The sequence below is a fragment of the Balaenoptera acutorostrata genome, chromosome 17, assembly GCF_949987535.1.
Source record: "Balaenoptera acutorostrata chromosome 17, mBalAcu1.1, whole genome shotgun sequence".
Classification (NCBI taxonomy): Eukaryota; Metazoa; Chordata; class Mammalia; order Artiodactyla; family Balaenopteridae; genus Balaenoptera; species Balaenoptera acutorostrata.
The window spans coordinates 8,972,205-8,998,740 of NC_080080.1; the positions used below are offsets into that span (position 1 = coordinate 8,972,205).

Genomic DNA, 26,536 nt, shown 5'->3' on the forward strand with positions numbered 1-26,536 from the left:
GGGCTCCTGACACAAAGACTCCACAAAAATCATAAAAGGGCTGTTGCTTTGCACCAGGAAGTGTGAGGTGGTATGTTACATAGCCACAGATAACTGGAACATGAAGGAAAATCCTATGTTCATATTGACTTAACTGTTGTGTTGACAGTTTATCTCCCTTTCCTGAATGTAAGCTTTCTGAGTGCAGGAATTTTTGCCTCTTTTGTTCAAAGCTGTATTTCTGGCACCTAGTAGAGGACGTGGCATATAGTAGCTGCTCAATAACTGTTTATGAAATGAATGAAGCTTTAAACATATTCATTGAAATAGAGGAGCAGGAAAAATCAGCTCTTAGTCTTTTGGCCAAAGCCAAGAGGGAAACATGAAGCTTGCAAGATTTCCAATGACGGCGGGATAAAACCATACTGGATGCTTTAGGAAAGCCTGGATCTTTCTGAAACAATTTACTGCAATCATTTTTACTCTGTCTTACCCTTCTCCATCATCTTCCTAGATAGTGAGAGATTTTCCATGATTTAGTTTATATCTTACCTCATTCCTTGCCAAGCCTGGAAGATCCTAGAAACTCTTAGTTGCTCCAAAAATATTTAGTGAATGAGATCTCATGCATCCCAAACCACAGAGCCAAGTTTTATCTTCGTGAATGTAATACAAAACTGAGCTCTTAATTTGGAAAGGAAAGAATCAGCTACTTAATATGCAATGTCAGCAGCCTTGTCGATTTTATGGTTCAAAACAGAACTGCATGTCCCTAAGCCCAGTCGATTTCCTGTTTATTATCATATTAGACCTATTCCAAGGCAGACGGAAAATTTGAAGGACATCGCCAGCCATTAAGACTGGCATAAATCTTCCAGGACTGCATTTAAATACATAATACTTCCCATTAACATTTTTTGAAATTAGGGTCCACTCAATTTCTTGATTAAGCAGGAGTTCTTTTATCAAGTAATTCTGTTCCTTTCAGCTGATAAGTGGGCTCCCAAAATCTATAGTCGTTGGTAGGAAGCCCTGTTGACGTCAGTCCTGCTTTTAAGGCAGACTTTGTTCAAAATTCCATACAAGATCTTTGTTGGTCCCCTCTTTGACCTTCACTCTGCCTGAGTGTTTTTATCATCAGTTAATGAGAAGAACAATGGTCCTAGCACTTCTACTGCAGCCTCCCCATGCTCAGCACTCCAGTAGTTTTCAGAATAACACTAAGGTGTGGTACTAGCATCTCCATTTTATAGATGATAGAATGAGGGCCCAGGGAGATTGAACAAGCTGCCCGAAGTCACAGCAAGTGGGTGGCAGAGCCAGGAGTTGAACTTCGTGTTGATTTGATTCTAAAGCAGGTATTCCTCTGACGTTGCTGAAAGGGATGGAAGACAAACTGGCATTTATAAGAGCTCCTACTATGTGCCAGGCACTATATTGGACATGATAGTCTTTAGTCGTTTTATAGCCACATTATAAAGTAGGCATTTTTATCTCCATTTCACATAGGAAAATGAGGCTCCAAGATATTTAACAATTTGCCCAAGGTTAAACAGCTACTAATCCGTGAAGCCAGGATTCAAGTTCAGGCTGTGAGACTGCACACACTGCTCTTTTCTTTAAGCAGGAACCTAAGCATTGAATGAAAGGTCTAGTAGATGGTGAATTAACAGGGAGGCAGAGGTATCCTGTGACTTTGAGGAAGTCACTAAACCTCTCTGCCTCTCAACATCTCCACCTGTAAAATGGGTTTATAAAGCTCTCCCTCCCTACCCCACAAGACTTTGGGAGGATCAACTTTAGGACTGAATAAAGAAACTACCTGTCCTAAACCCTTACTTTACAGATCAGGACACTGAGGCCCAGACAGGCCATGCAGCTTTTCCAAGTTGCTCAGTGAATTGATGACCCGGGCTAGATTAGAACCTCGGTGTATCAGTCAGCTAATGCTTGGTAACGAGTGCCAAAATTTATTTTAAAGTTAAAAACATAACTCTCGTGCATATATAAAATGAATACATGGTAAAGATTTTATCCAACTCATGAAGTAATGAGAGAATCAGTAAGATGTTGAGACCAGTTCAAAGGAGATTTTGAAGAACAGAGAGAGATACATAGACAATCAGGAATGCTGAAATAAATTTGCTAAAAGATGCATAACAGGTTACTATTCAAAAGGCCATAAAATGTCAAGTTTGGGGCTATCTTTTCTACAGGACACAAATCAACTATATCTCTATAGCACAAAATTCATTTGCACTGCTATCAGTTTTCTACAAGTTAACTTTTATCCCTGCAGAGTTTCAAAATAGCAAAGGTGCAGATACCTATAGATCAGAGCATCCCTGTAGGGATTACAGCACTCCGCCAAAAGGACACCAAATAATCACTTTTGCTGACTTCCAATTTTTCCTGATACAGAAAATCATTGAAATTTTCATAGCTTTTGGTCATAAGCCTTTATTCATCTGTTCACAGGTCGAGAGGTGGTGGGGTGTCTCTGCCCAACATGTCTCATTCTGGGGCCCAGGCTGTAGGGACCAGCAGCTTCCTGGGGCATGTTCTTCTCACAGAGGAGGGGTCAGGGCTGTCAGAGAAGCAAGCACAACCACGTGATGCCTCTTAAGGTCTAGGCCTGAACATGGTGCATTTTTACTTCTGCCCATATTCCACTGGGCAAAGCAAGTTATGGGAGCAAGCACAACATTAGTGAGATGTATAGTCCTCCCATGGGTGTGGGAGGGTGAATATTTGCTGAGCAGTAATCAGTCCATATCAGGTTGTGTTAAGAGATGCAAAACATCTGGACACAGAGGCACTATGTAAACATACAGGAACAAGAGTCTTTTACATACAGAGATCTGTTGTGACCATCTGCCCCCTCTTCCGGAAGTGAATGAAAATATGGTTGGCCAGCCAAAGGTTAAGTCTGGAAATGAACTCACTGATGCTTGGTTTAGTGACACAATCTTCTAATAGTGGGGGACTCTTGTGAAGATATTAAAAGACAGTTGAAAAACATCTTTCTTAAATAAGGTATGTCTAGCCCTTTGGGTTTACAGAACTAAGCCTGGGGGGATACAAAATGACAGAATACTCACGGCACATTATCCTGACCATTGGTTTTACGTGAAGCATTTTGCGAACTGTTTTGAATTAAAAGAAAATAACAGCTATAGTATAAGTATACCACATGCCAACAATAAATGGTATATGACATTTAATGGATTATTTTCATGGGTTGTTTTATTCTTATTTTTGCCACAAATAATTAATAGGAAAAATACTTTATGGTAAACAAACAGAGATGAAGAAGGAGGGTTTCCAGTCTGACAACCATTTGGGGCATCACCCACAGAGCAAGCTTGAGACCAGGGTGGGAAGTACAAAACCAGAGAAGAGGGATCTTCCCCATAGAATAGGGCTGTGTCCAAGTGTGGCCCTTTATGAGGCCTAGGATATGGGAAGCAGATTGGGGGAACACTGTTTCCCCAGAATTGGGGGCCCAAGAGTCTCTTCCCCATTCTCTTAACTTTTTGTTCTTCCTCTTTTTTTTCAACACCGTCATCACAATCAGACTGGCCGCTCCCACTTATGAATTGCTCTCTCTTGTGTTAGGTGCTGTGCACTACACTTTACATAAGCTCCACGGCTTTATGTCACCGGCCTGGTCCCCACTGACACAGGGGTTTGCAAACCCCGGCCAGGACTTCCACTCACAAAGCCTGTTTGGTGTGGTCTCAGAAAATTTACAAATTAACACCCATTTAAAAGGGAGTCTTAAGTCAAGGTTTTTTTTTTTTTTAAAGTGGCTGTTCTTCCTTTGAGGAAGAAAGATAAAGTATTCTTTTCATTTTTTTCCCAGTCAATCTGTAGCATCAAAAGAAAAGTCAAGACACAATTAAGTTCTAAACAATGCAATGTCTTACATGCGTTAGATTATCTAGTCTTTCAATAGTCTTCTTAGGAAGCTTTTATTATGGATATAATATTTAATATAAATGTGGGAATAATAATAATAATGGAAAATTAGGCTCAAAGAAATTAATAATGGGTCAAACAGAAATAAGAATGTGGCCCAAAAACCATCTGCAATGTAACAACAATTTCTTGGGGTCTCTGTATTTAGCTTTGAACTTCACCATAACCACATGAGGTAAATATTACTAACAACTCCATTTTCCTGAAGAGGAAGCTGAGCACGAGAGAACTTCCAGAGCTTCCTCAAGTCCACATAGCCAGAAAGTGCCAAGGTTGGGACTGAAACCTATGTCTTCAAACACTAAAACCTGAGCTATCACTGCCCTCCTATGAAACACCTGAATTTTACCACCTGTGTTACATTCACATTACCTCCGGAAAACTTCATCTCACCCTGAAGAAAAACTTTCCAATTATGGGGACAACATCTTCTGAGATTTGGAGAAAAATCTGAACCTTTGCTCAGCCATTGTTCTCCGACTTTGGGCAATCCACATACATCTGTGCAAAACCTACCTCAGCGGGCAGCTGTGACAATTAAATGAGGTAAAGAAGGAAAGGTGCCTAATAGCACAGGGCTTCCCACCGAATGGGCACTAAGTGGTGAGCGTATTGGTTATTCAACAATGGGATTCCTTCTTGGAAGGCAATGTGCTGGAGATAGTCAAGTAGAGACCAAAAGACTTGGCTATAGACTGATCTGGATTCATATTTTATTAGCTAGGTTCATGACCCTTTAGTAGAATGTAAAATATCTGTAGTGGGCTCATGTTATGAGCTGAATTGTATCCCCCCAAAATTCACATGTTGGCCTCCTAACCTCCAGTACCTTGATGTAACTCTATTGGGAGACAGAGCCTTTAGGGAGGTGAGTAAGCTCAGATGAGGCTGTTAGGATGGGCCCTAATCCAGTACGACTGGTGTCCTTATAAGAAGGGGAAATGGACACACAAAGAGACACTAGGAGTGGGCACACACGGAGAAAAGACCACAGGAAGACACAGAAGGGAGGCAGCTCATCTGGAAGCCACGGAGGTGACACCAGCAGAAACCAACCCTGCCAAAAACTTGATCTTGGACTTCCTAAATTTCTGATCTTTCAGCCAGTGAGTCTGTGGGCTTTTGTTTTGGCACTGCCAGCAGAAGAACACTGTTTGCAATTAGCATTTTATAAACTATAGGATAGCAGATATCAGAAGGTATCCTCATTCATTTCGGTTGGTTATGTGTATGTTATACTATATGCACTGGGTTGTAACATAAATGTGGGTCACTGTCACCAAGTGTGGGGCAACACTGGACTTGACACCCAAAAGTTCTCTTCTAATTTGGATATCATAATAATTGTTATTATTGTAATTAATATGTTACTATTCAGCATATGAGTTAATATGTATTAATTGCCTCTAAGTGCCAAAGGTTTACAAATATTAACTCCCTTACTCCTGAAACGTCCCTTCAAGGTAATTATTATTCTTATTTTACAGATAAGGCTGAGACTGATTATTTAATCTGCCCAGGGTCAAATGCTTAGCATTTTTCAGAGAAAGAACTCCTGCCCAGAGCAGGCTGTCTCAAAAGCCTGAGGTCTCCCCATGCAGCATCATTGTGCAGCTACCCACAATCCTCCGTCCAGTTCCTTAGCACCCAGGAGTCAGCTTCCCCTCTGCAAAACGTTCAGTGATGGAAATTAGGAAGACCTTGGACTTAACAGGCTCTGCGCATGTGACTAAGGGTACAATGGGCCTTTTATGATGGCAGTAAGAACCGGGAGCGCTTCTCCAGTTGGCATGGAGCTCTTCTCTCTGTCAACTAAGGTAAATGGAGTATCTGGGCGTCTGGGGGGGGGGGCGGGTAATGAGACACAAACGTCTACTCCATCAGGACTAGAAGGAGGTGGGAAAATGGTCCCGGAACTCCTTGTCTGAAGACACTGTGAATAGCATCTCTGCCCACAGCACTCAGCCCTCCTGCACGAACCGGCTCCGGGCCAGACGCTCTTGAAGGCAGGTACATGGGCTCATTAGAAGGGAAATGGCAGCGGGTAATTGGAATATGTAAATGGCATGGGCAAACAGGGTGTTTTAACAATCAAGACCCGAAGAGAAAGAGCTTAATTTGATGGAGAGAAAGGAACAGACTGCCCAGGGAGTCAATTACTGGAGCCAGAGGAGGGGTGCTTAGCTTAGCAGGGAACCCACAGTCAGGAGGGAGGGAGGCTGGGACGTTAGCTGGGTTTGCTTCTGCCTCTAAAATGCCAAGTGACCCAGTGACCCAGCCCTGTCTTCTTTCAGATACCAATTCTTGAGAACGCTTTTGTGCTAAATACTTCTTGCAGCCGTTCCCCCCACTCTTCTCCGGGATCTGCCGCCACTTTCCATCTGGACCACAACATCTCTCAGATGAGCTCCACCAACAGTCTTGTAACTGCTCTAATAGAATTAATTCCCCCCAATCCCAGCCTCTCCTCCACAGAGTCATCACAAAGCCTTTTCTGCAACCACCTGGGACCACGTCAGTCTATGCTTAAAGCACCTTGTGGTCCCCAAGTTCATAAGCCTGGTACGTAGGCAAGCCTGTCCCGAATGGCCCCCGCTTCCTTTATGCTCGCCTCGGCCATCTGAACCTCTTGCCCTGGAAACTTCAGGCTGTGTCTTTTTTTTTTTCCCCCGTTGGTCCGCACCACAGCACATGGGATCTTAGTTCCCTGACCAGGGATCGACCCCATGCCCCCTGCATTGGGAGTGCAGAGTCTTTTTTTTTTTTTGATGTGGACCCTTTTTATTTAAGTCTTTATTGAAGTTGTTACAATATTGCTTCTGTTTTATGTTTTGGTTTTTTGGCTGCAAGGCATGTGTGATCTTAGCTCCCCAACCAGGTATCGAACCCGCACCCCCTGCATTGGGAGGCAAAGTCTTAACCACTGGACGGCCAGGGAAGTCCCTCCATGCTGTGTCTTGACTCCAAGGCTTTGCATATGCTGAGGCTTCCACTTGGCACAGAATTCTCAGCAAGTAATACAACTTAGGGGTTGAAAGTATAGACTCTAGATAACTTGAATCTTGGGACCCCCATTTTTTGCCGTGTAACCTTGAGCGGGGTACTTAACCTCTTTAAGTGTCATTTCATCATGGTTAGTAGAGAACAATAACCATTATGCCTCTCTCATAACTTTGTCGCTGGGATTAAGGGAGATAAACCACATAAAGCACTTCGCCCAGTGCCAGGCATACAGTAAGCACTTGATAAATGTAAATAATGATGATGTTGATGACGATGAGCATATATGATGATCCAGGTCATTGAAATGCATGACGATACAGAGATGAGTAAATTGTTTTACATTGTTTATCTCATCTTTTCAACTAAACATGGAATTCATTACTCAACTTTCTTTTCTTTTCTCCTCCTGTTTCCCACAGATAGAGAGCAACGCATGAAACAGGCAATCAATAAACGCTCACTGGAAAGATGAATGAATTAATTCATTAGATGGATGAGTTGACTATTTTACCCAATATAATTATTTAAAAGAAAAAGCAAAAATGACACGAAGAAACATGCAAATTAAATTTAAAGGTTAATGTAAGAATGGCAAAGGCAAGGCAGGAAAAAGAAACACTTTTTCCCACTGAGAACAACCAAAGCTAAGCCCTTTAGTTATTGCCATCTGGGGTGAAGGTGAGTGCCATGTGGCTGGGAGCTCATTCATTCCCCATCACGCCTGATTTGAGCTGCCTTCCACAGTCATGTGTCCAGACACCTTCGAGTAATGTGCACAGTACATCACAGGCTACACAGCTCTGCCTCATCATGGATCCCTGAATGGTAATCAGACCATTTTACAGACGAGGAAACTGAGGTCAGATATGAGTTCAGCCACTAGGTCAAGGTCACTAAGCTCAAAGGCACAGAGCCAGGACCCGAATTTGGGTCTGGGTCTAAATTCCATACTTTAAGCTGTCCTCATCCTCTGGGTGACAGGTGCAAGGGTGTCCTTCTGCCACTCTCATCTTTTTCATTCCCAGGAAGGCTTCTCACTTGCGAGGAAGCCCTCACGTAGAGTGGTCTGAAGTTTAGGAAAAGGAAGACAAACAAAGGCATGGAGGAAGGGAAGAGGGCAGCAACTTTGAGGATTTGCTGTAGTTGGGTTTTCAAGAACAAAAATACATACAGGGGAGGCGTGGGATCCTTCCTTTCCAAATATATGTCCTTTTGGCCCGGGTTGTTACAGACCCAAAATTGGAGCTTGTGCTGTCTCTTCCAAAAAAGCAAAGGGTGCCTCCTTAGCTGCAAAGACCTGTCTCACTGGCTCCTCCCAGAGGTAGAGTTATAACAAGCATGGTGGGGATGCATGATCTGACCAGAAGCAGTTTTACGTGGGATTCTACGATAGTGAATACAGTATGTTCAGTCCATGGAGGGTGATGTTGGCAGAAACATCACGGGCATGGGAGGCAATTCTGTATCCAGGAGATACGTCTGTTCCATGAGGTCACGTCTCCCCCACCCACGGTTGGAAGGTCCAATGTAATCAACAACACATACAAGTACTGTATGCAACAAATACTAAAAGCAAATTTAAACATGGTCTAAAACAGTTATTTAATGTGTTTCGGGAGCAGGGTGAGAGGGTAGGTAGGGTCCCCATTAGCCTGTTCCTGTGAACCTGAGATACTACCCGGCTCATTTGATTATAGTAATAGTAACCAGCACTGGAGTATTATCATCTCCTACAAGCACATTTCTGTTCATCTGGTCACTACACGCCTAACCCTAAGAAGTATGATCTACAAAGGTGGAAACTGAGGCTCAGAGGAGGTCTTTTGGTCTCTCTCTGTCTCTCCTTTTTCACTCTCAGCAAGGCTCCCCATCTGCAAAGGGGAAAGACTTCACTCGCCCTAAAGTACAGTGAGATGAACACCAGGAGAGGTGAAAACAAAAGCAAATGAAGAGAGGAGGGATCCCGAGAGGAAAATCTAAGAACTAGGAAGTGGTTGGGTTTTCAAGATAACAAGTTGTGCAGAGCTGGCACGCAAAGCCAGGAGGGGGGGTGCCCTGTTGTTTCCGCCATGGCCCCTGCCTGGCTCTTGAGGATACTCCGTCACTGAACTCTGTCTTGGTGCCAATACCCAGTTGACACCTGAGGCTTTTGGGATTTTGGCTTCAAAGAAGATTCCTTCCAGTGGGATACAGGACATTTGATTTCCATTAGCAGGAAAATGTGCTATAGAGGTTTGAGATTACATAGTCTCCCAAATGGTACCCAGTTTTTTGTGACATTTCCAAACTCCCTATCTGAACAACACTCTCCATCAGATTATAAAACCATTGAAGCAAATCAATTTCCAAACTCCCTGGCAGTTTCCCTATCGTTGGGTTTAACTGGATCAGAGTTACGAATTTGATATTGACTTTGCTTCACCCTTTTTGGGGGGCATGAACAGTCCCCGCGCTTGATCTTAAAACGTTAATATTTGACAGTCTGCGGATCTTATCAAGATAGAAGCCTCCTCACGTGCCTGAGGTCCAAACTGTCATTTTGGAAATCTGAACTTTTGATTAATTGCACAGTAATGAAGTCTTTCCTATGCCTTCTTTCTATGTAGTCCTTGACTAGTACCCTTTTGAGCTTATCTAGTGAGGCTTTTTAAGTACTGTCAAAATGTTTTTGTCACTATGTTACTGAAGTTACAACAGTATTAAGATTTCCTAAGATTAAAGACTTTCATAATAGTAAAAGACAAAAACAAAAATCTCACACACAAACATACAGCCAATGCTTCATTAGGTACCAGGCATTGTTCTGGAGTCTTTGCATTCTGCATGCATTTATTCATCATTCTTTCATGCTGGCAATAAGCACTGAGAGCTTACTATTATATATAACAGGCAAGAATTCTTCTAGGATGCTGAGCCCCTGCACTTGTTTAGAAAGATAATAGTAAACAAAATGCAAATATGATCATTTTAGGCAGTGATAAATGTAATGAATAAATAAAACAGCAAGGGATTGTGGGGGAAGGTAACTTTATAAAAGGTGCTCAAATATGAAGGGCAGAATGGTTCTAGGTAGTTGGGATTGGGCTGGGACAGAAAGTACATGCATGTGTTGGTGCTCTGGTGGGGTGGAGGCTTAACAAACGTCAGGGAGCCTGCTTCAGCTGGCCGGCTTCTGTTTGGAGCTTTTCTCATCCAGGCAATTCCCTTTCTCCATACTTTTCCTCCTTCCCAGAGTTTGCACTGACTGGTTACTAACATGTTCCAACTAATTGCTGAGCATTAATTTATTCGTAAACATTTACCGGCGTCCCACCACGCAGGCAGTCATGTTTCCATGTACCAATTCATGTAATCTTCACAAAACCCATCCTGCAGCCCACTGACCAAGGAATAATTTTTCTCCATTGGGTTTTCATGTCTTATTTTATATATAGTTCTCACATGAGAGTCACTTTCTGGGCAAACTATTCTGTTGCACCAAGCAGTTTTTGTGCCAATGCAACACCATTTTAAGGACTTCAGCTTTGTAGCATAGCTTAACTCCCTTCTTGAAACTGCACCCATCTTGCTGCTGAGATTTTTGAGGTTCTTCCCTCTGACAGTCATACAGGTCCCCCTCTTCCTTCCTCACCCCAATTCTTCTCCCCTCCCCCATCCTTTCGCCCTTTCCCCATTTCCTCTCTCCTCCGGTCCCCTGCCCTTCACTCTCTTTCACTCTCCTTGTCCAACTCCTCCAGGCAAATCCAGAGCCACATTCCACATGCAGGCCTTCTGGTGGCTCCTTTCTGCACACTAGGGATAGATCTTTGGCTTGGCCTTGCTCACACACCCGCCCCTCCACCCCAGCAGACAAAAGGAGAAAGAGTGAAAAATAAAGGAGGCACCAGGTGCCTGGGCAGCAGGAATGAAGGGTTTCTCTAATGCTGGCGGCGATGGTAGAAGGAAGGGAGGGAGTTAGGTTCAAAGGGCATGACCCCTAGTGAATTAACAAGACCTACCCCCCCCCACCCCCCAACTGAGGCCTCACCTTCTTCTACTCTCCTCGGACCTCAATAAGCTCAAGTTCCCCTTCACCTTTGCACTTGCTGTTCTGCTGCCTGGAAGGCTCTCCTGGACATTTACTAGTTTTTCCAGCTTACCATTAAACCTCACCTCCAAATGTCACCTCCACAATGAGATCTTCCAGGAGCAGCCAACTTAAAGAAGTTCCCCGCTTGTAGCACAGGACGCTATTTTCTTTCCTCGTTGAATTACCAATGTAGTAAATTATGCTGTTATGTTTGTTTTTCCGTTACTGTCTTCCACCTTTCAAGAATGCAAGCTTTCTGAGCGCAGGGACCTCGTCTGCCCTGGTCCTAGAAAATCGCCTCTCTTACTCACGTGGGTTTAAGTCACTGATTGAATGAATGAACAGAAACTCAGGCAAGAGCGGGAATGACCTGCTTAGAGCACAAGTTAGGAGCGAAGCCGATTCCCCGTGTCCTATTTCTTCGGTCTCTGCTCGCTCTAGTTGATGGAGGTGCCATTCAAGGGGCCGGGAGGTGAGGGCGGAACTGTCCACCACGAACCACGAACCAAACGGACTAGGGAGCCACAAGCATTGCTAGCACCGAGCGGGTGGGTTCGCGGTGCGCTCGGCCTTGGCCAACCCAGCAACTTCGATTTTACTTCCGAAGCCCAGAAGCTGGGTTGGGAGGTGACGAGAAAACGTAAAGATGCAGGGCCCAGGCGAACGCGGGAAAAGAGACGACGCCCCCAGCCGCTTCTCCTCTCCGCGCCGCACGCCGCGCCGGGGGTAAGCCCCAACGCCCACGGTGCGCGGGCAGCCCGGCTCGGCGGCCGCAGCGGCGCGCACGGGCTCTCCCGGGGCCGCGGGGAGGGGCGGGGCGCCGCCGGGGCCTCCGGCCGCGAAGGGGCGGGACGATGGGGCCCCACCCTGGCGCGGGCGGGCGGGAAGCGGCGTGCGCTCCGGCCCCGGCGCGGTCGCCCGCTCGCCGCTGCGGCTGGAGCGAGGCTGAGGCTGGAGCGAGCGGGCGGGGCGGGAGCGGGGTGCGGGGTGGGGGGTGGCGCGGGTAGGAGCGCGGAGGAGGGAGGAGGCGGCGGCGGCGGCGGCGCGTGTGGCGGGCGGGAGGGCGGCTGGCACCCGGCTTGTAAATAAACTGCGATGCTGTCTCGGGCTCGCCGGCCCAGGTGCCGCCGCCGCCGCCGCCGCCCCGGAGCGCCGGTGCCGGGCTCCCGCCGCCGCGCGCCCTAGCGCCTCCGCGCCAGCCTCGCGTGCCCTCACCCGCCCCTCGCAGCCCGCGGCCCGCGCCCCCAGGGGTCCCGCGGTTGACCCGCGCGGGATGTGACCCCTCCCTCCTGCCCCCCGGGGCCCCGCCTTAGCCTGCTTTTGGAGGGGGGGGGTGGGGAGGGGCGCGCGGATCATGGCATTGGAGTTCCCGGGCTCGCCGCCGCCGCCGCCGCCTCTTCCACGCACCCCGAGCGCCCCTTCTTCCCGGAGCAGCTGCGGAGAAGGCGAAGCGGCCGGCGGGGGCGAGGCCGATGGGGCTCAAGGCGCGCAGGGCGGCGGGGGCGGCTGGCGGCGGCGGCGACGGGGGCGGCGGCGGCGGCGGCGGGGCCCCTAACCCGGCCGGAGGGGACGCGGCGGCGGCGGCGGCGGCGGGCGACGAGGAGCGGAAAGTGGGGCTGGCGCCGGGCGACGTGGAGCAAGTCACCTTGGCGCTCGGGGCCGGAGCTGACAAAGACGGGACCCTGCTGCTGGAGGGCGGCGGCCGCGACGAGGGGCTGCGGAGGACCCCGCAGGGCATCGGGCTCCTGGCCAAGACCCCCCTGAGCCGCCCTGTCAAGAGGAACAACGCCAAGTACCGACGCATCCAAACTTTGATCTACGACGCCCTCGAGAGACCGCGGGGCTGGGCGCTGCTCTACCACGCGCTCGTGTGAGTACCGGGCCGCTCGGGGCGCCCGTCGGAGGCGGCGTGTGGCTGGGGGTTCGTGGGGGGTTGGGTGGGCTGGAGCTGGGGACGGCTGTGAGGCTTCAAAGTCCAGGGGCGCCCGTCCGCCGAATTGGAGACCAGCCTGCCCTGTGCTGTGTGTGTGTGTCTGTGAACCACTCTCTGGGTGTTGGACACCAGGGCTTGAAAGATCCAAGCGTGGCTCGTCAGCTCATTTGCAGACCGCTTTGGCCTGTGTGTGTGCGCGCGGGTGCGCAGTTATGGTACCGTCTCCGGATGTTGGTATCCAAGCTTGAAAGAATTATGTGGTTTTTCTAATTAACGAGGAGGTCGAACGGGATAAAGCGGATCTTCCCAGGCGCTCTGTGGCTCTGCTCGGGGTGGGTCCCTTCTACTTGGGGTCGCTGCTGACTTTAAATGATACATCCTGGAGTTGGGGATGGGAGTGGTACACTGCCCACAGTGGAGTGTGCGTGTGTGTGTGTGTGTGTGTGTGTGTATGAGCGCGGGTGTCGATGGCTTGCTTGTGCTACCTTCTTAAGCCTCCATTCTCGTATGGAATGGAACGTGGTTTGCTCCAGTTGGGGACTTGGACTGGCCAAAATGCATGTTTTGGGTTTCTTTTTAGGGAAGTTAATGAGAGAGAGAGGGATGGGGGGAGATTGATTGTGATTCTCAGGCTCTAAGCCTAGACTGAGGGATGAGGGCTTAACAGTGCCAGTAGGTGGGGGCCAGGGATCATTTTGGCTGAAACATCTCCATAATTTGGTCTTAATATCCCCTCAACCGCTTGCCTTTCTCTTGCTTTGGCTGGGCAAGGGCAGCGGGAGTGTGAAGGGGCCTGGGCTGTAGGTTTGCCCCCTGGAAAGAGTCTCCTTCTAGGCAGGATGTAAATGCGTGGTGGGAAGGAAGATGGAACTTCTTCTGCTCCTGACACTCTGGCTAGAAAATCCTGCTGGACTGGGGGAGAGGACGAAGATGGTAGTGGTGGCCTCTCTCCAGGAGGGGAAATCACAGCTGTTAGCACGCATCTCAGGGCTGGTAGGGCACTTCAGGTACCCCTTGCTTCCCGTCTGTGGCTTAGTCATCTTGATGGCTGCTTCTTAGGAGGCTGTACCGTTACCAGGGTTTTGGCGGGGCATCGGCCAAGACCTTGACCCTTCTTGTGCCTTTAGCAATGGATATTCCTCTCTGTCCTTCTCCAATTGACCCATGACCGACGTGGTGGGAAGGAGTTCGGGGAGCCTTGGAGTTAAACACTACCTGCCAATCTTCCTTGGTTGGAAAGGCTTTTCCAGCTTTGGCCACCAGGTGGAGGCGTCTGCACAGGACCTCAGGCTTGGCAACAGGTTTCTTCAGAGAGGTTACCGAAGCCTGGAAAGGGTGCCTTCCGGAAATTGAGGAACTAAGGACATCCAGCCAGGAACATGGGTTCTGGGGGGGGGGGGGGGGGGGCGGGGCGGAGAGGGGGGCGGTCCAGCCTTTGGCATTCATGTCTGCGTGTATTTGCAGGTGTTAGTGGCTGGACAGAAGGGTTAGCAATTGTTGCTCTTCCATTTGCTTTCTTCAGGTGGTAAAAGGTGGTAAAAAGGGATTGAAAGATACTCACCTCTGTCTCTAGTGCTGTATTTAGTTAAATTGAACTGAAGATAATACTGGAATATGCGATAATAAAAAAGGCACACGAATTATTTGAGTGCACACAAACATACACAGCCTCACATGTCCTTTTGCACGTAAATGGTGTTCAGTACGTGTTGGCTGACTTCCAAACCTGGGGTCCCACTGGAGTTTGTGGGCTCCCTCTTTCTTCTCCTCCCACCTTTCCCAGCCAGCGCTCCAGCCCTTTCTTGACCAGTCTGGGGAAGGGATAGGTAAGGCCTCAATGTTATCCTTCTCTAGAATTATTCCACCACCTGGAAGCAGGTTTGGGAATGCCAAAATCTGTGTGTAGCCTCAGTTTCCCAGAGAGGATCCAGGAAAATTTCAAACTATGGAAGGAGAAAGGCACTTTCACACAGGCAAATCATTTATTTCATTTCATTCTCACTGTGATTCTATGATGTGGGAATTGTTCTCTGCATTTGATAGGTGAAGATATGAAAACTAAAACAGATAGCACCACTTGTCCAGGATCATGTAGCTGGAGCTCACATATGAATGCAGTGGGTCATCTCTTGTTTTTGAGCCCGGATTCCAGTTCTGACCCTCTTCCAACAATTGCGGGACTCTGGGTATTTTACCAGGCGTCCTTGGATGCCTCTTACCCCATTGGTAACAGAGGACTCTTAGTCCCGCCTCTGCTCCCAGCTGGCAAATGGCTGGGAATGGAGTTTGGAATCAAAGCAGGGGCTGCTCAGAACCCAGGGAACCCCAGTGTTAGGGAAATGCGACATGGCCTGGGGTGGCGGTGGTATTGGGATTCTGATTAATTGGGCATGAGACAGGAAAACCCATTGGGCTGGGTTTGAGCTCCTGATATTGAAGCAAACCTCGTTAGTGGAGGCATTGTACATCCTTCCTCCAGCTGAGGAGGAAGTCCGGTTAAGTGAACAAAACCATATCTTTCATTGATGATTCAGGATTTTGCAAGCACTGAAATTCGTGCTTCAAAGCAGCCATTATCTTATTCTGGGCTGTGCTTAATGGCAGAAGGTGAGCCAGGAATTTGGGCTGACCGTGGGCTCACAGGCTAGTGCACGCTTTTTAAAAAAAAATGAACCAGACCCATGAGATGTGGTTTTTTCCTTCTATCCCAAAGGCAGGATACAGCAAATGTGAGAATCAAAGACCGCACCCGTCCCCCCCCCAACCCCGCCGCCTCTGCTCCCTTTGCCTTAAATGCCCATCCCTTGCTTTCTCCTGGCTACTCACTTTCACCTTGGCCGAGTTCTCACGTCACCTCCTCTGGGAGGTTTTTCCCCGACCCTCCAGCTGAGCTAGAGTTGCCCCTCCTTGGCAGCACCCCCAAGCATAGCATTTTGCACTGGACTGATCTGCTTGCTCATCTCCCCTGGCAGAACTGAGAACTACTTTGAGGAAGGGCTGTGTTGTGTCTTAGCCACCTCAGTCCCCAGCAGGCTTCTGGGCTCAACAGTAGTTACCCAGTAAGCATTTGCTGAACGGATGAGTAAACGCATACTCTCAGGTTCACCCAGACTTCGTTCTGCGTGGTTTTACTATTCTCAGAACAATAGTAAGTAGTCAGCATTACGGAACGTTAATGATGAGAATAGCTCTCAGAAGTCTTCCAGTGGACAATAGGGGAGAGGTGGGAGACCACGCTGTGACCCCAGTAAGGCTGATCACTTTCTCTGTATCTTTAGCTGCATGGCTGAAAAGAATTCTGATGCTGTAGAAAAGGGGCTGGGCTTAAAGTTCACATCTGGACTCTGCCTTCAGTCTCTGTGACTTTGCATGAGCCAAGTTGGGGAAGATCTGTAAGTTGAGAATGATAACCACCCCATCACAGGGTGTTTTTTAGGCTTAAAGAAAGTAGTGTATATGAATGAAATTAGCCCAGTATTAGGCACGAAGTGTTCACTAGTTGATTCTGAAATAGGGTCTCCTTAAAAGTCATAGCACACCTGCCACTGTGGCTGTCCTGAGGCTGTCCGGGGACTCCCCCTTCCTAGCCTGTTAGTGGGAAGATGCTGGCTTCATCTTGGCATTATTGCCGGACTGCCACCTTACAAGCATCCCACTACCCTGACCACCTCTCCGTGGCCAGTTGCGTATGATCAATCAATCACCTGTTGACCCACCAGTGATCACAAGAGATGCACACTGATTGCATTCTCAGGTAGACTGGCCCCTGGAACGTCGGGCAGGCAAGGCTGAGAGGTGAGGCGCAAGGACCCAGCAGCTGCTCTGGAAGGTAAAGGGCCGGGCTGGTGGACCTAGCGTATTGACTAAAGGAGCTATAGTCCTCAAGGTGGAGGAGAGACACTGGCCTCTCACTGAGACCCCTTAGTAAAGCAGAGTCTTAGCAAGTCTTTGAAGTAAGAGAAGTTTGATTTCCCAAACTTGCTTTGCCTCTTACAGCCGGTATGTTCTTGGGCAAGTTGCTGGATCTCTGAGTTTCAGTTTCTTCGTCTAAAAAATGTTATCAATATAGACTCTTGCGGAGCTAAGAGCACCTTACATAGAAGAAGTGCTCAATAATAGACAGTCATTTGTGTTGTTAATGTTAGTCAATAGAAATGCCTTTGCTGTGCCTGGCGCTCTTCTAGACATTGGCATTATAGCAGTAAACAAAATCAAGCAAAACAGAACAGTCTAATCTCTGCCCCAATAGAACATGTATTCTAATAATATCTTTTTTTTATTGGGGTATAGTTGCTTTACGATGTTGTGTTAGTTTCTGTGGTACAATGAAGTGAATCAGCTATATGTATACATATATGCCCTCCCTCTAATAATATCTTAATAATATTCAATATCATCTAATAATAACATTAGTATTAGACAAAAATCTCAGAGTTTGGCCATCTGGTCAACTTCCCAGCCCAGGCGTAACGAATCCCTTGAACAGCATCTCAGCCAGTGCTACAACTTGTAATTCATTACAGAAGGGATGGACTGCTGGATTCAGTTCTCTCAACTGTTCTGTTTCTCTGACTCTATTCATCCCATTCTCTTCCTTTTCTGCCCCCATGTATCTTATTCTTTCTCATTTCCCACTAGATGTTTGTCTTCTTAACCATCTCAGTTCATCCTCACTTTTTTCCTTACCCCACTAATTTCCTCTTTGCATTCTCTTCCTCAGTTTTGTAGGTTTCCTTCTCATTATTGAGAACCAAGGATTTTGAAAAACTCTCATTCTTTTTCAAATAATTTTTATTTTATTGTGGTAAGAACACTTAACATGAAATCTACCCTCAACAAATATTTAAGTGTGCAATATGTTATTGTTGACTGTAGGTACAGAGTTGTACAGCCGATCTCTCCTCTTGCTTAACTGAAACTTTATGCCTGTTGGTTAGTAACTCCCTCTTTCCCCTCCCTCCAGCCCTGGGGAGCCACCATTTTACTCTCTGACTCTATGAATTTGACTGTCTCAGATGCCTCATATAAGTAGACTCGTGCAATGTTTGTCTTTCTGTGATTGGCTTATTTCACTTAGCATAATGTCCTCAAGGTTCATCAATGTTGTCACATACGGCAGAATTTCCATCTTAAGACTGAGTAGTATTCCATTTTCTTTATCCATTCATCTGTTGATGGACATTTAGGTTGTTTCCACCTCTTGGCTAATGTGAATAGTACTTCAATGAACATGGAGGTGCTAATAGCTCTTAGATCCCCTGATAATAATGTTTTGAGTAAATACTCAGAAGTGGGATTGCTGGATCACATGGTAGTTTTATTTTTAATTTTTGAGGAACTTCCATACTCTTTTCCAGCTATACCATTTTGCATTTTCACCAACAATGTGTAAGGCTTGCAGTTTCTCTATATTCTCACCAACACTTATGGTCTCTTTCTTTTTGTTTGTTTGTTTTTTTGTTTTTTAAAAATAATAGCCATTCTGACAGGTGTGAGGTGATCTATATTGTGTCATGCTTTCTCAGTGGTAAGAGCATGGTCTTTGGAGTCAGACGTGGGTTTAATCCAACTTTGCTATTTCCTTGCTTTGTGACCTGGAGCAATTTGCTCAACTTCCCTGGAGTTCGGTTTATTTCTAATATGGAGATAATAATACCTACACCCCCAGGATTGTTGTGAAATTTAATCAAGGCGATGATATTAAACACCTAAACATTGCATTGTGTTGATTTGCAACCTCAGGAGTTCCCCAGGTGAAATCTGAAATTGGTCGGGTACATGGAGGGCAAGGAGAGACTGAAGAAAGAGGCAGGCCACTCTGGATGAGTAGGTGGCAGGTTTAAGAAGCAGAGAACTTACATATGAGGCTTGTCTTGGGCAGCAAGACAGGTAGATATCCACACCCAACCGCCAGCATCTTAAAAGTTTATATAGAGGCCTTCACGGGGTTCAGTAACGTACACTATCCGGGTGGTCTCAACAACATATGCCCACTCAAGGCTGCATCCTTGCAAATGGCTCCCACTGTGGGCACAGTGGGCAGAGTTCATTCCCACCACTGGAGGGATGAGGAGCCAGCTGACAGGTCTACCGGTGGTCACGACCTCTCCATGACCTCCACCAACACATTGTAGACTTCAGTAAATAGTGTTTCATTTTTGCTTCCCCTCTCAACTGTATTTAATCTGCCTTCTTCTGGTACCCCCCCTCATAAAATCCATGCCGCCTCCCCTTTCTAATAATCTCATTTGATTTTTCTTCTCATTTTATGAACTTCCTGACTTCTTCCTGGCTTTCCTTCTTATGACATTTTCAAGCTGTTCAAGCAGAATGAAGAGGTCAAGTAAGGGGTGAACAACAACCCACAACATCAGATCTCTGGGCAGCAGTGAGGCTGTATGCTGGGAATGGCAATGACCACAGGTGCCCTGTATTTACTTTCTAGGAAATGGGCTAACATCAAGTGGCCCTTCGTGCTAGAAGGGAGGGTACCCAGTGTCTCTCTTTTATAAATGAATGACAGATGCTGAGATTTGCCCAGGCTCTTGAAACTACTCCGGTGGTGGAGCTCGGATCACGCAGGAGTCCTCCACCCGCGAGGTGGTGCTCTCTTCACCATGTCACGCTTCTCCTCTATAGAAGACAATGCACCAGAAGAGTAACAGAGAGGGACGGAAACGCTCCCTTCCAGGGTGAGGCGCTTTAGAGCTGCATTTCTGGAAAGTTCCCAGGGGAAACGAGTGCTGCTGGTCTGCAGACCACACTTGGAGTAACAAGGCTTCCCAGACTTTGATACACGTGTGAATCACCTAGGGAAGAAGGCACCTTAAGAGAAATCTGGCAGACTCCACCTGAACCAAAGCCATCCAGCTTCTGTATAATGAGGCGAACTGACCCTACCTTCCTCCTGAATAGTTCAGTGGAAATTTACAACATACCTGCAGTCATGCTTAAAATGACCTGAATCTAATCATGAAGAAATAACAAAGTCCAAGTCAAATGGTGGGACATCCTGCAAGATATCTGGCGTGGTCTCTTTCAAAGGGTCCATGTCATGAAAACAAACAAAGATGAGGATAGCTGTTTCAGTTAAAGGAGGCTAAAGGCACATGACAACCAAATGCAATGCTTGAGAATCAACAAGTGGGACTGCATCAAACTTCTGCACCACAAAAGAAGCGATCAATCAAATGAAAAGGCAACTATGGTAGGGGAGAAAATATTTGCAACCATGTATTTGATGAGGGGTTAATATCCAAAATATATAAAGAATTCATACAACTCAGTAACAAGAAAGCAAATAATCTGATTTTAAAAATGGGAAAGGATCTGAATAGATATTTTTCCAAGAAGATATACAAATGGCCAACAGGCACATGAAGAGGTGCTCAACATCACTAATCATCAGGAAAATGCAAAATAAAACCACAATGAGCTATCACCTCACACCTGTCAGAATGGCTATCATCAAAAAGACAAGAAATAACGAGTGTTGGCAAGGATGTGGAGAAAAGGGATCCCTTACGCACTGTTGGTGGGAATGTAAACTGGTGCAGCCACTATGGGAAAACAGTATGGAGGTTCCTCAAAAAATTAAAAATAGAACTACCATATGGTCCAGCAATCCCAGTTCTGGATATATATCCAAAGGAGATGAAATCAGTATCTTAAAGAGCTATTTGCAGTCCCATGTTCATTGCTGTATTATTTACAATAGACTAGATTTGGAAACAACCTGAGTGTCCATTGTTGGATGAATGGATAAAGAAAATGTGGTATATATATATATATATAAAAAAATGGAATATTTTCCAACCATAGAAAAGAAGCACATCATGCTATTTGCAACAACATGGATGAACCTTGAGGGCATTATGCTAAGAGAAATAAGTCAGAGAGACACAAGTACTGTATTATCTCACTTATACAGGAATCTAAAAAAATTGAACACAGGACCGGAGATCAGATTGGTGGTTGCCAGGGGCTGGGGGGTGCAGGAAATGGATGAAGATGGTCAAGGGGTACAAACTTCCAGTTATAAGATGAATAGGTTCTGGGGATCTAATGTACAGCATGGTGACTATAGTTAAAAATAACTCTGTTGTATAACTGAAAGTTGCTAAGAGAGCAGATCCTAAAAATTCTCACCAAAAAAAAAAATCAACTATGTGAGGTGTTGGATGTGTTTATGAACCTTATTGCAGTTATCATTTCATAATATATATGCATATTTAATCACCACATCATGTACCTTAAACTTATGCAATGTTATATGTCAATTATATGTCAGTAAAGCTGGAAAAAACACAAACAAACCAATGCAATTCATGATTCTTGATTGGATCCTGAATTAAAAAAATAAATAACAATAAAAGATATTATTATAGGGACAATTAAGAAAATTTGAACAGGGATTCCATATGAGATGACAATATATATCCAAATTTAATTTCTTGAGTATGATAATTGCATTTCGGTTATGCAGATGAAGTTTCTTTTTTTTTTTTTTCCAAGAGATGCGTGCTGTAATATTTAGTGGTGAAGTGTCATGATATCTGCAACTTACTTTCAAGTGGTTCAGCACACACACAGACTCTGTAAGTGTGTGTGTATGTGTACACAATACATGCACAGGGGAAGAGGGAGAAGGAAGAAAACATGGCAAAAATATTAACACTTGGAAAATCTAGGGAAAGCTTATATGTGTGGATTATATTACCCTTCTAATTAAAAACATTTTTAAATAAAAAGTTAAAAATACTTTAAAAAAAAAAAAAAAGAAGACACACACAAACAGCACAGAGCACATACATGAATACAGATGAAGGCCTTACCCCAGAAACTGATACCATTGCTCTGTGGGGTCCATGCATCACTGTTAAGTGATTCTCATATGAAGCCAGGCCTGAAAACCATTGGCTGAGCTGAACGGGCTTTCTTAGATTCACGGATTCTGTATAGACCATGCCTCAAAGTTCCTCTCCACCTTGGGTTTTTTTTTGTTTTTAATTTAAAAATTTTTTTAATTAAAAAAAATTTATTGAGTATAGTTGATTTACAATGTTGTGTTAGTTTCAGATGTACAACAAAGTGATTTGGTTATACATATATACGTACATATATATTCCTTTTCAGTTTCTTCTCCCTTATAGGTTATTACAAAATATTGAGTATAGTTCCCTGTGCTTTGTCCAGGTGATGAGACATCAGGAGAAAGGTGCAGTTTAGAATGCTAAGGTCATTCATTTCAAGGCCACACGTACTGACTCAAATGCCAAGCTTCGTGCCAGGACGTTGAGGGAGATGAGCCATGCCTAATTCTTTCCCTGTGGAGGTGGAGACTGGAAACGACTAAATGTAAATAGCCTAGCAAATGCAGTAATATTAGCATGCAAATGAGGAACGCAGGCATGCAGAATGGGGAAGGCACTGTTGTCTCCTTTGCTAAGGGAGACTTCTGCAAAGGAGGTGTAAGCAGTGGGGAGGAGATGGAGGAATTTACTGACGACCATTGACGACTCATCTCCCCCTCCTACTAGGAGGGCTAATAATTCAGAACACTGAATTATTATTCTTGCACTATTTGGAGGTTCCCCCTTTCGTCTGTATTCATTTAAAAAGATTCCATCAACGTTTAAAAGGTTCCTAAATCAAGTGTGACCCTATGGTCTTTTCCAGAGAATCAAGGTCCTGCTCTCTTTCTCTTTTTGGCTTGGGTTTCGAAGTTTGGCATTAGTGAAAACAAGATTTGGTGCATCTTTGGACCACAGAGCAGTGTGAAGGGAAGCATGGGAAAGGTCTTCAAAGCTGGATTGACTAAAACCCATTTTAGACACTGTGATATGTGGTTCTGGTGTGGGATGGCTGGAGATGGCTGTGAGTTTGTCAGAAATACATTGGGTAAGTCGTTTGAAGATGTGTGATTCAGACACCTCCCTTGTCTCACAGTCTGCAAATACTTACCGTGTAGGATTGATGAAGAATCCCATGAGGCAGCGTGTGAGGAAGCACTTTGGAAAGTACAGAGGGAGCGGCATTCTGAGGTAGCATCTTCCGAAAGCTGTACGAGGAGCAGACAGGTCCCACAGTTGGGTTTTGGGTTTGGGCATTTGCCCAGGGACAGATTTGCCACGTTTCTGTCTGTGTTTCATCACCTGAGCATTGCTGGGTATTTTAATCGGGAACCCATTAATGGTATGACTTAGTACGTGTGCTACAGGGATGTTGGCTTCCCTAGGTTGATTGCCTTTTAGGACACTGAAGAGAAAGAGGTTTGGAGATGACAAGACAGCAGTCAATACCGAGGTTTCAGGTCACCTCTAGTTTGGCAGGTGTCATAGGATGCAAATCAGATCCCATCCAGTTGTACCCTTGTTGGATGGAACTTTTCATTCTGCCACAGAAGGGATAGAGGGTTTTGTTTGAAATGTTTTCTTAAGAGAACAAATTGGGTTATAACTCGGGAACAAGATTGCTTCTTGCATGTAGTTTATGAAGAACAAGAGTAAATACTTATGCGGTTGGCTCATGGGGCATCCTGTATGTAGGCTCTGCTTGGCTTCCTCCTGAGGTGGGCTTCTGTCCGTGCTGAAGACCTCAGGGTTTCCTCAGGATAGCCTTTTCCTCTTCTTCATCCTCCCCTCCTTCAAGAGACGTAAGATCCTTTGGACCCTGTAAGAGTATAACAGCTGAGTTGGGGCATATAAAACCAAGATATCAATAATAACCAACATTTTTACATCATTTTGTAGTTTATTATATTCCCTCTTGGGCAGTGCTACCAGGACACTTGCTTTAGATATATTAGCCAAATGGCTGTTACAGCAGGGCCCTTCTTACAAATTCGCCAAATCTGTTTTTTCTAACTAAGCCAATGTTGTATCTCAGGAGCCTGTCCATGGAGTTTCTTTGCCATTAGATTTTTTTGTAAACCTGCCATAGCGGTTCAAGTCCATCTCTACCTTTATGGATGTCTTTTGTAGGGGATGGGGTGAAATATTATCCAACGTGACTTGAAAATACTGAGCCAAGGGAATATGTTCATCCGGTCCAGGCCATCTGTACTAATGGAAAATCACTCAGCACTATCTCACTGTGGATCTCCCTACTCCTGCCCGTTCCTAAAACCCCAGCTTCGGCTTTATCTCACCCCACGTATATCAGTCTCGGATGTTTCTCCACCTAGTGAGGCCAGTCCAGAAAATGAAACCTTAGGAACCAGCAAGTCTAATCAGGCTAAACAGCAGTTTAGGGGATTTACGAACCTGGAGAGAGGCACTTGGCAGATTACAAAAATCAGAGACCATTAGAACTGTAGAGAAGAGGTAACTGAGGCCCAGGGCAGTGAGAAACTTGCCTAAGGTCACTTTGATGGCAAAGGGAGGCCTTGAACTCAGATCTTCTTCTTCCAAGGCTGGCTTCCATTCAGCCACATCAGCTTTCCCTCGTGGTCTTCCAATGGCTGTGTACCAAAGGAGCAGTCTTACCAATAGCATGACTTTTCTGGGGTGCCTTGTCTCGGGGTCTGGATCAAATAAGCAGAAGAAAGAGTAAAGCCAAGTGCAGACTATACAGGCATCCATCCACAGGCCCCAGCTGGCCTCTTGCCAAGGAGGGTTTCTCTTCCTCTTGAAATTCCTTGTGCCTTGATCCTCTTTTCTCCACCCTACCCCCCAAATCCAGCCCTCTACCAAGAGTCATATAAAATGCGCTCTGATCTCCCTTGAGTCCAACATTAAGTTGGGGCATTCAAAACCAGCATATCAGTGATCACTAACGTTTTTATCCATTTGGGTTATTATTCTGTCACCTGTGGGGCAGCACCATCATCTGGCCCATTCATGGAAACCTGATCTGTTTTCATTAATAACAGCCACTGGTATTTATAGAGTTATTTCCCTGTGCCACGCTGGGCTAAGCGCTCTTAATGTTTCTTCTAAGGTGTGGCTGAGAGCCCAGCCCCTAGGAGACCCAAGCTCTCACCCTGAGTCCTGGGCTAGTTTGCTCTGTTGTCTCCAACAGGTCATTGTACTTGTAAGAGCCCCAGTGTTTCATCTGATAAATGGCCCTAATATTCCCTGCCCCACATTGAAAGGATTTAATGAATGAATTCATGATGTACTCAGGGGAGGCTACCACTGCATCTTACTTTGTGTCCCTCCGGAAGCTCCCTGAGGCAAGGTGCTCAGTGCAAGTGGTTTATTTAACGCACAGTCGTGCAATCTGGTTTTCAGTATCTCCCCTTTGAGGAGTCTTTTTAGATGCTTTTTTCCCTGATTGCTCCCACCCATGATGTTTTAATACCACAGGTATACTGTGTATCCTTTATGTACTGTATTTATGTCTGGGCTCCAGATATAAAGAGAGTAAGATTTTTTTCCCCACCCCCCCACTCCAAGAACCAACTTTGCCCCCTTGGAGGCAATACCCAGCACTATTGAGAATGCATGATTTAGGAGGTGATTCTGAGAAAAATTGGAAAGATAAGTAAAATTGGAGCAAGTGGGGAAGTAAGACACGAAAGAGAAAGCAGACCGTAAGGATGCATTTATCATCAAGCAGGTCACCGTGCGGGTTAGTGAACGCTGGTCCTCCCGGGGGCCCCTGTAACGCAGTGTAGAACGGTGCAGAATTATCCTCAGACTCCATCCATCATTGGCTCAGGGCTGGTCCCAGGGGTATCACCTCTCAGAGAAACCCCTTAGACACAAATGGGGGCGTTTGCCAAAGGTATTTGTTTGCGGAAGGCCACCTTTGGCAGGTGCTGGGAGAAGGTACTGAGGAGGGGTGAGAGGGGCATTGACAGCAACTGCTGTACGTTGTCTCATTCTGAAGTGAAGAAAATACTGGAACTTGTGGTTCACAAATGTTTCTGTGTTTTTTTTTTTTTTCCCCCAGTGGTTCTTAAGTAAAGGAAGTCTTGTGGCCTCAGGGTCGTGGTAATCCTGTAGTGTTTTTTCCCCCTCATTAATTTTTCATTTAGGAAAGTCATTCAGGAAAAAAAAACCGTGAATTTAAAGTATTTGTAAATATGTTGATTCAGCGCCTCGTATCTCACGATGGCTACGCTTTTCGGACTCTTACTGTGTGCAGGGCTGTAGAGGTCTCGAAAGCACCATGACACCAGGCCATTGCCTGCATTATCCTTTGGGGGATGGAGCTGTATCCTTGTTGAAATTCTGGCGTGTTCACATATTAGTAATTCTTACCGAATAAAACAGGAGAGTTATTTTAAATGAGCATGGAGAACTTTAGTCCTGCTGACACTATAATTCCGAGTGCCTTTTGTGATGCTTTCAAAGAATGAAGAATCTAATTTATAATGTGAGAAACATTCGCATTTTTAAAACAAGATTAAAATAGGTATTCCGGTTGCTCTTACAGACACATCTTTCATTGAGAAAATGGCAGGATCTGGTTGTGAAGTGTGGTGCTGACTTCCACCGTTTGCCTCAGTTCTGGTTTCCTGGGAAAGTAATTAACATCCACCTTCAGGATTCCAGAATGTTAGCAGGAATGTTGAGATTTCTTCTTGAATTCGTCTAGGAATTAGGTACCATGATTTCAACACC

General features: G+C 45.7%; 1 protein-coding gene across 2 annotated transcripts in view; it reads left to right on the top strand.

Moving 5' to 3' along the window:
- Positions 1-12,067: 12,067 nt before the first annotated feature.
- The window catches only part of KCNQ3 (potassium voltage-gated channel subfamily Q member 3), a 306,180-nt gene continuing 291,711 nt past the window's right edge, over positions 12,068-26,536 (top strand). Inside the window, exon 1 of one of the 2 annotated variants that reach the window (XM_057532295.1) lies at positions 12,068-12,902. In XM_057532295.1, the coding sequence (XP_057388278.1) occupies positions 12,505-12,902 (398 nt within the window). In that variant the 5' untranslated portion in view covers positions 12,068-12,504. The remainder of the gene's footprint in view (positions 12,903-26,536) is intronic. The other variant, XM_007188927.3, reaches the window with a different exon arrangement.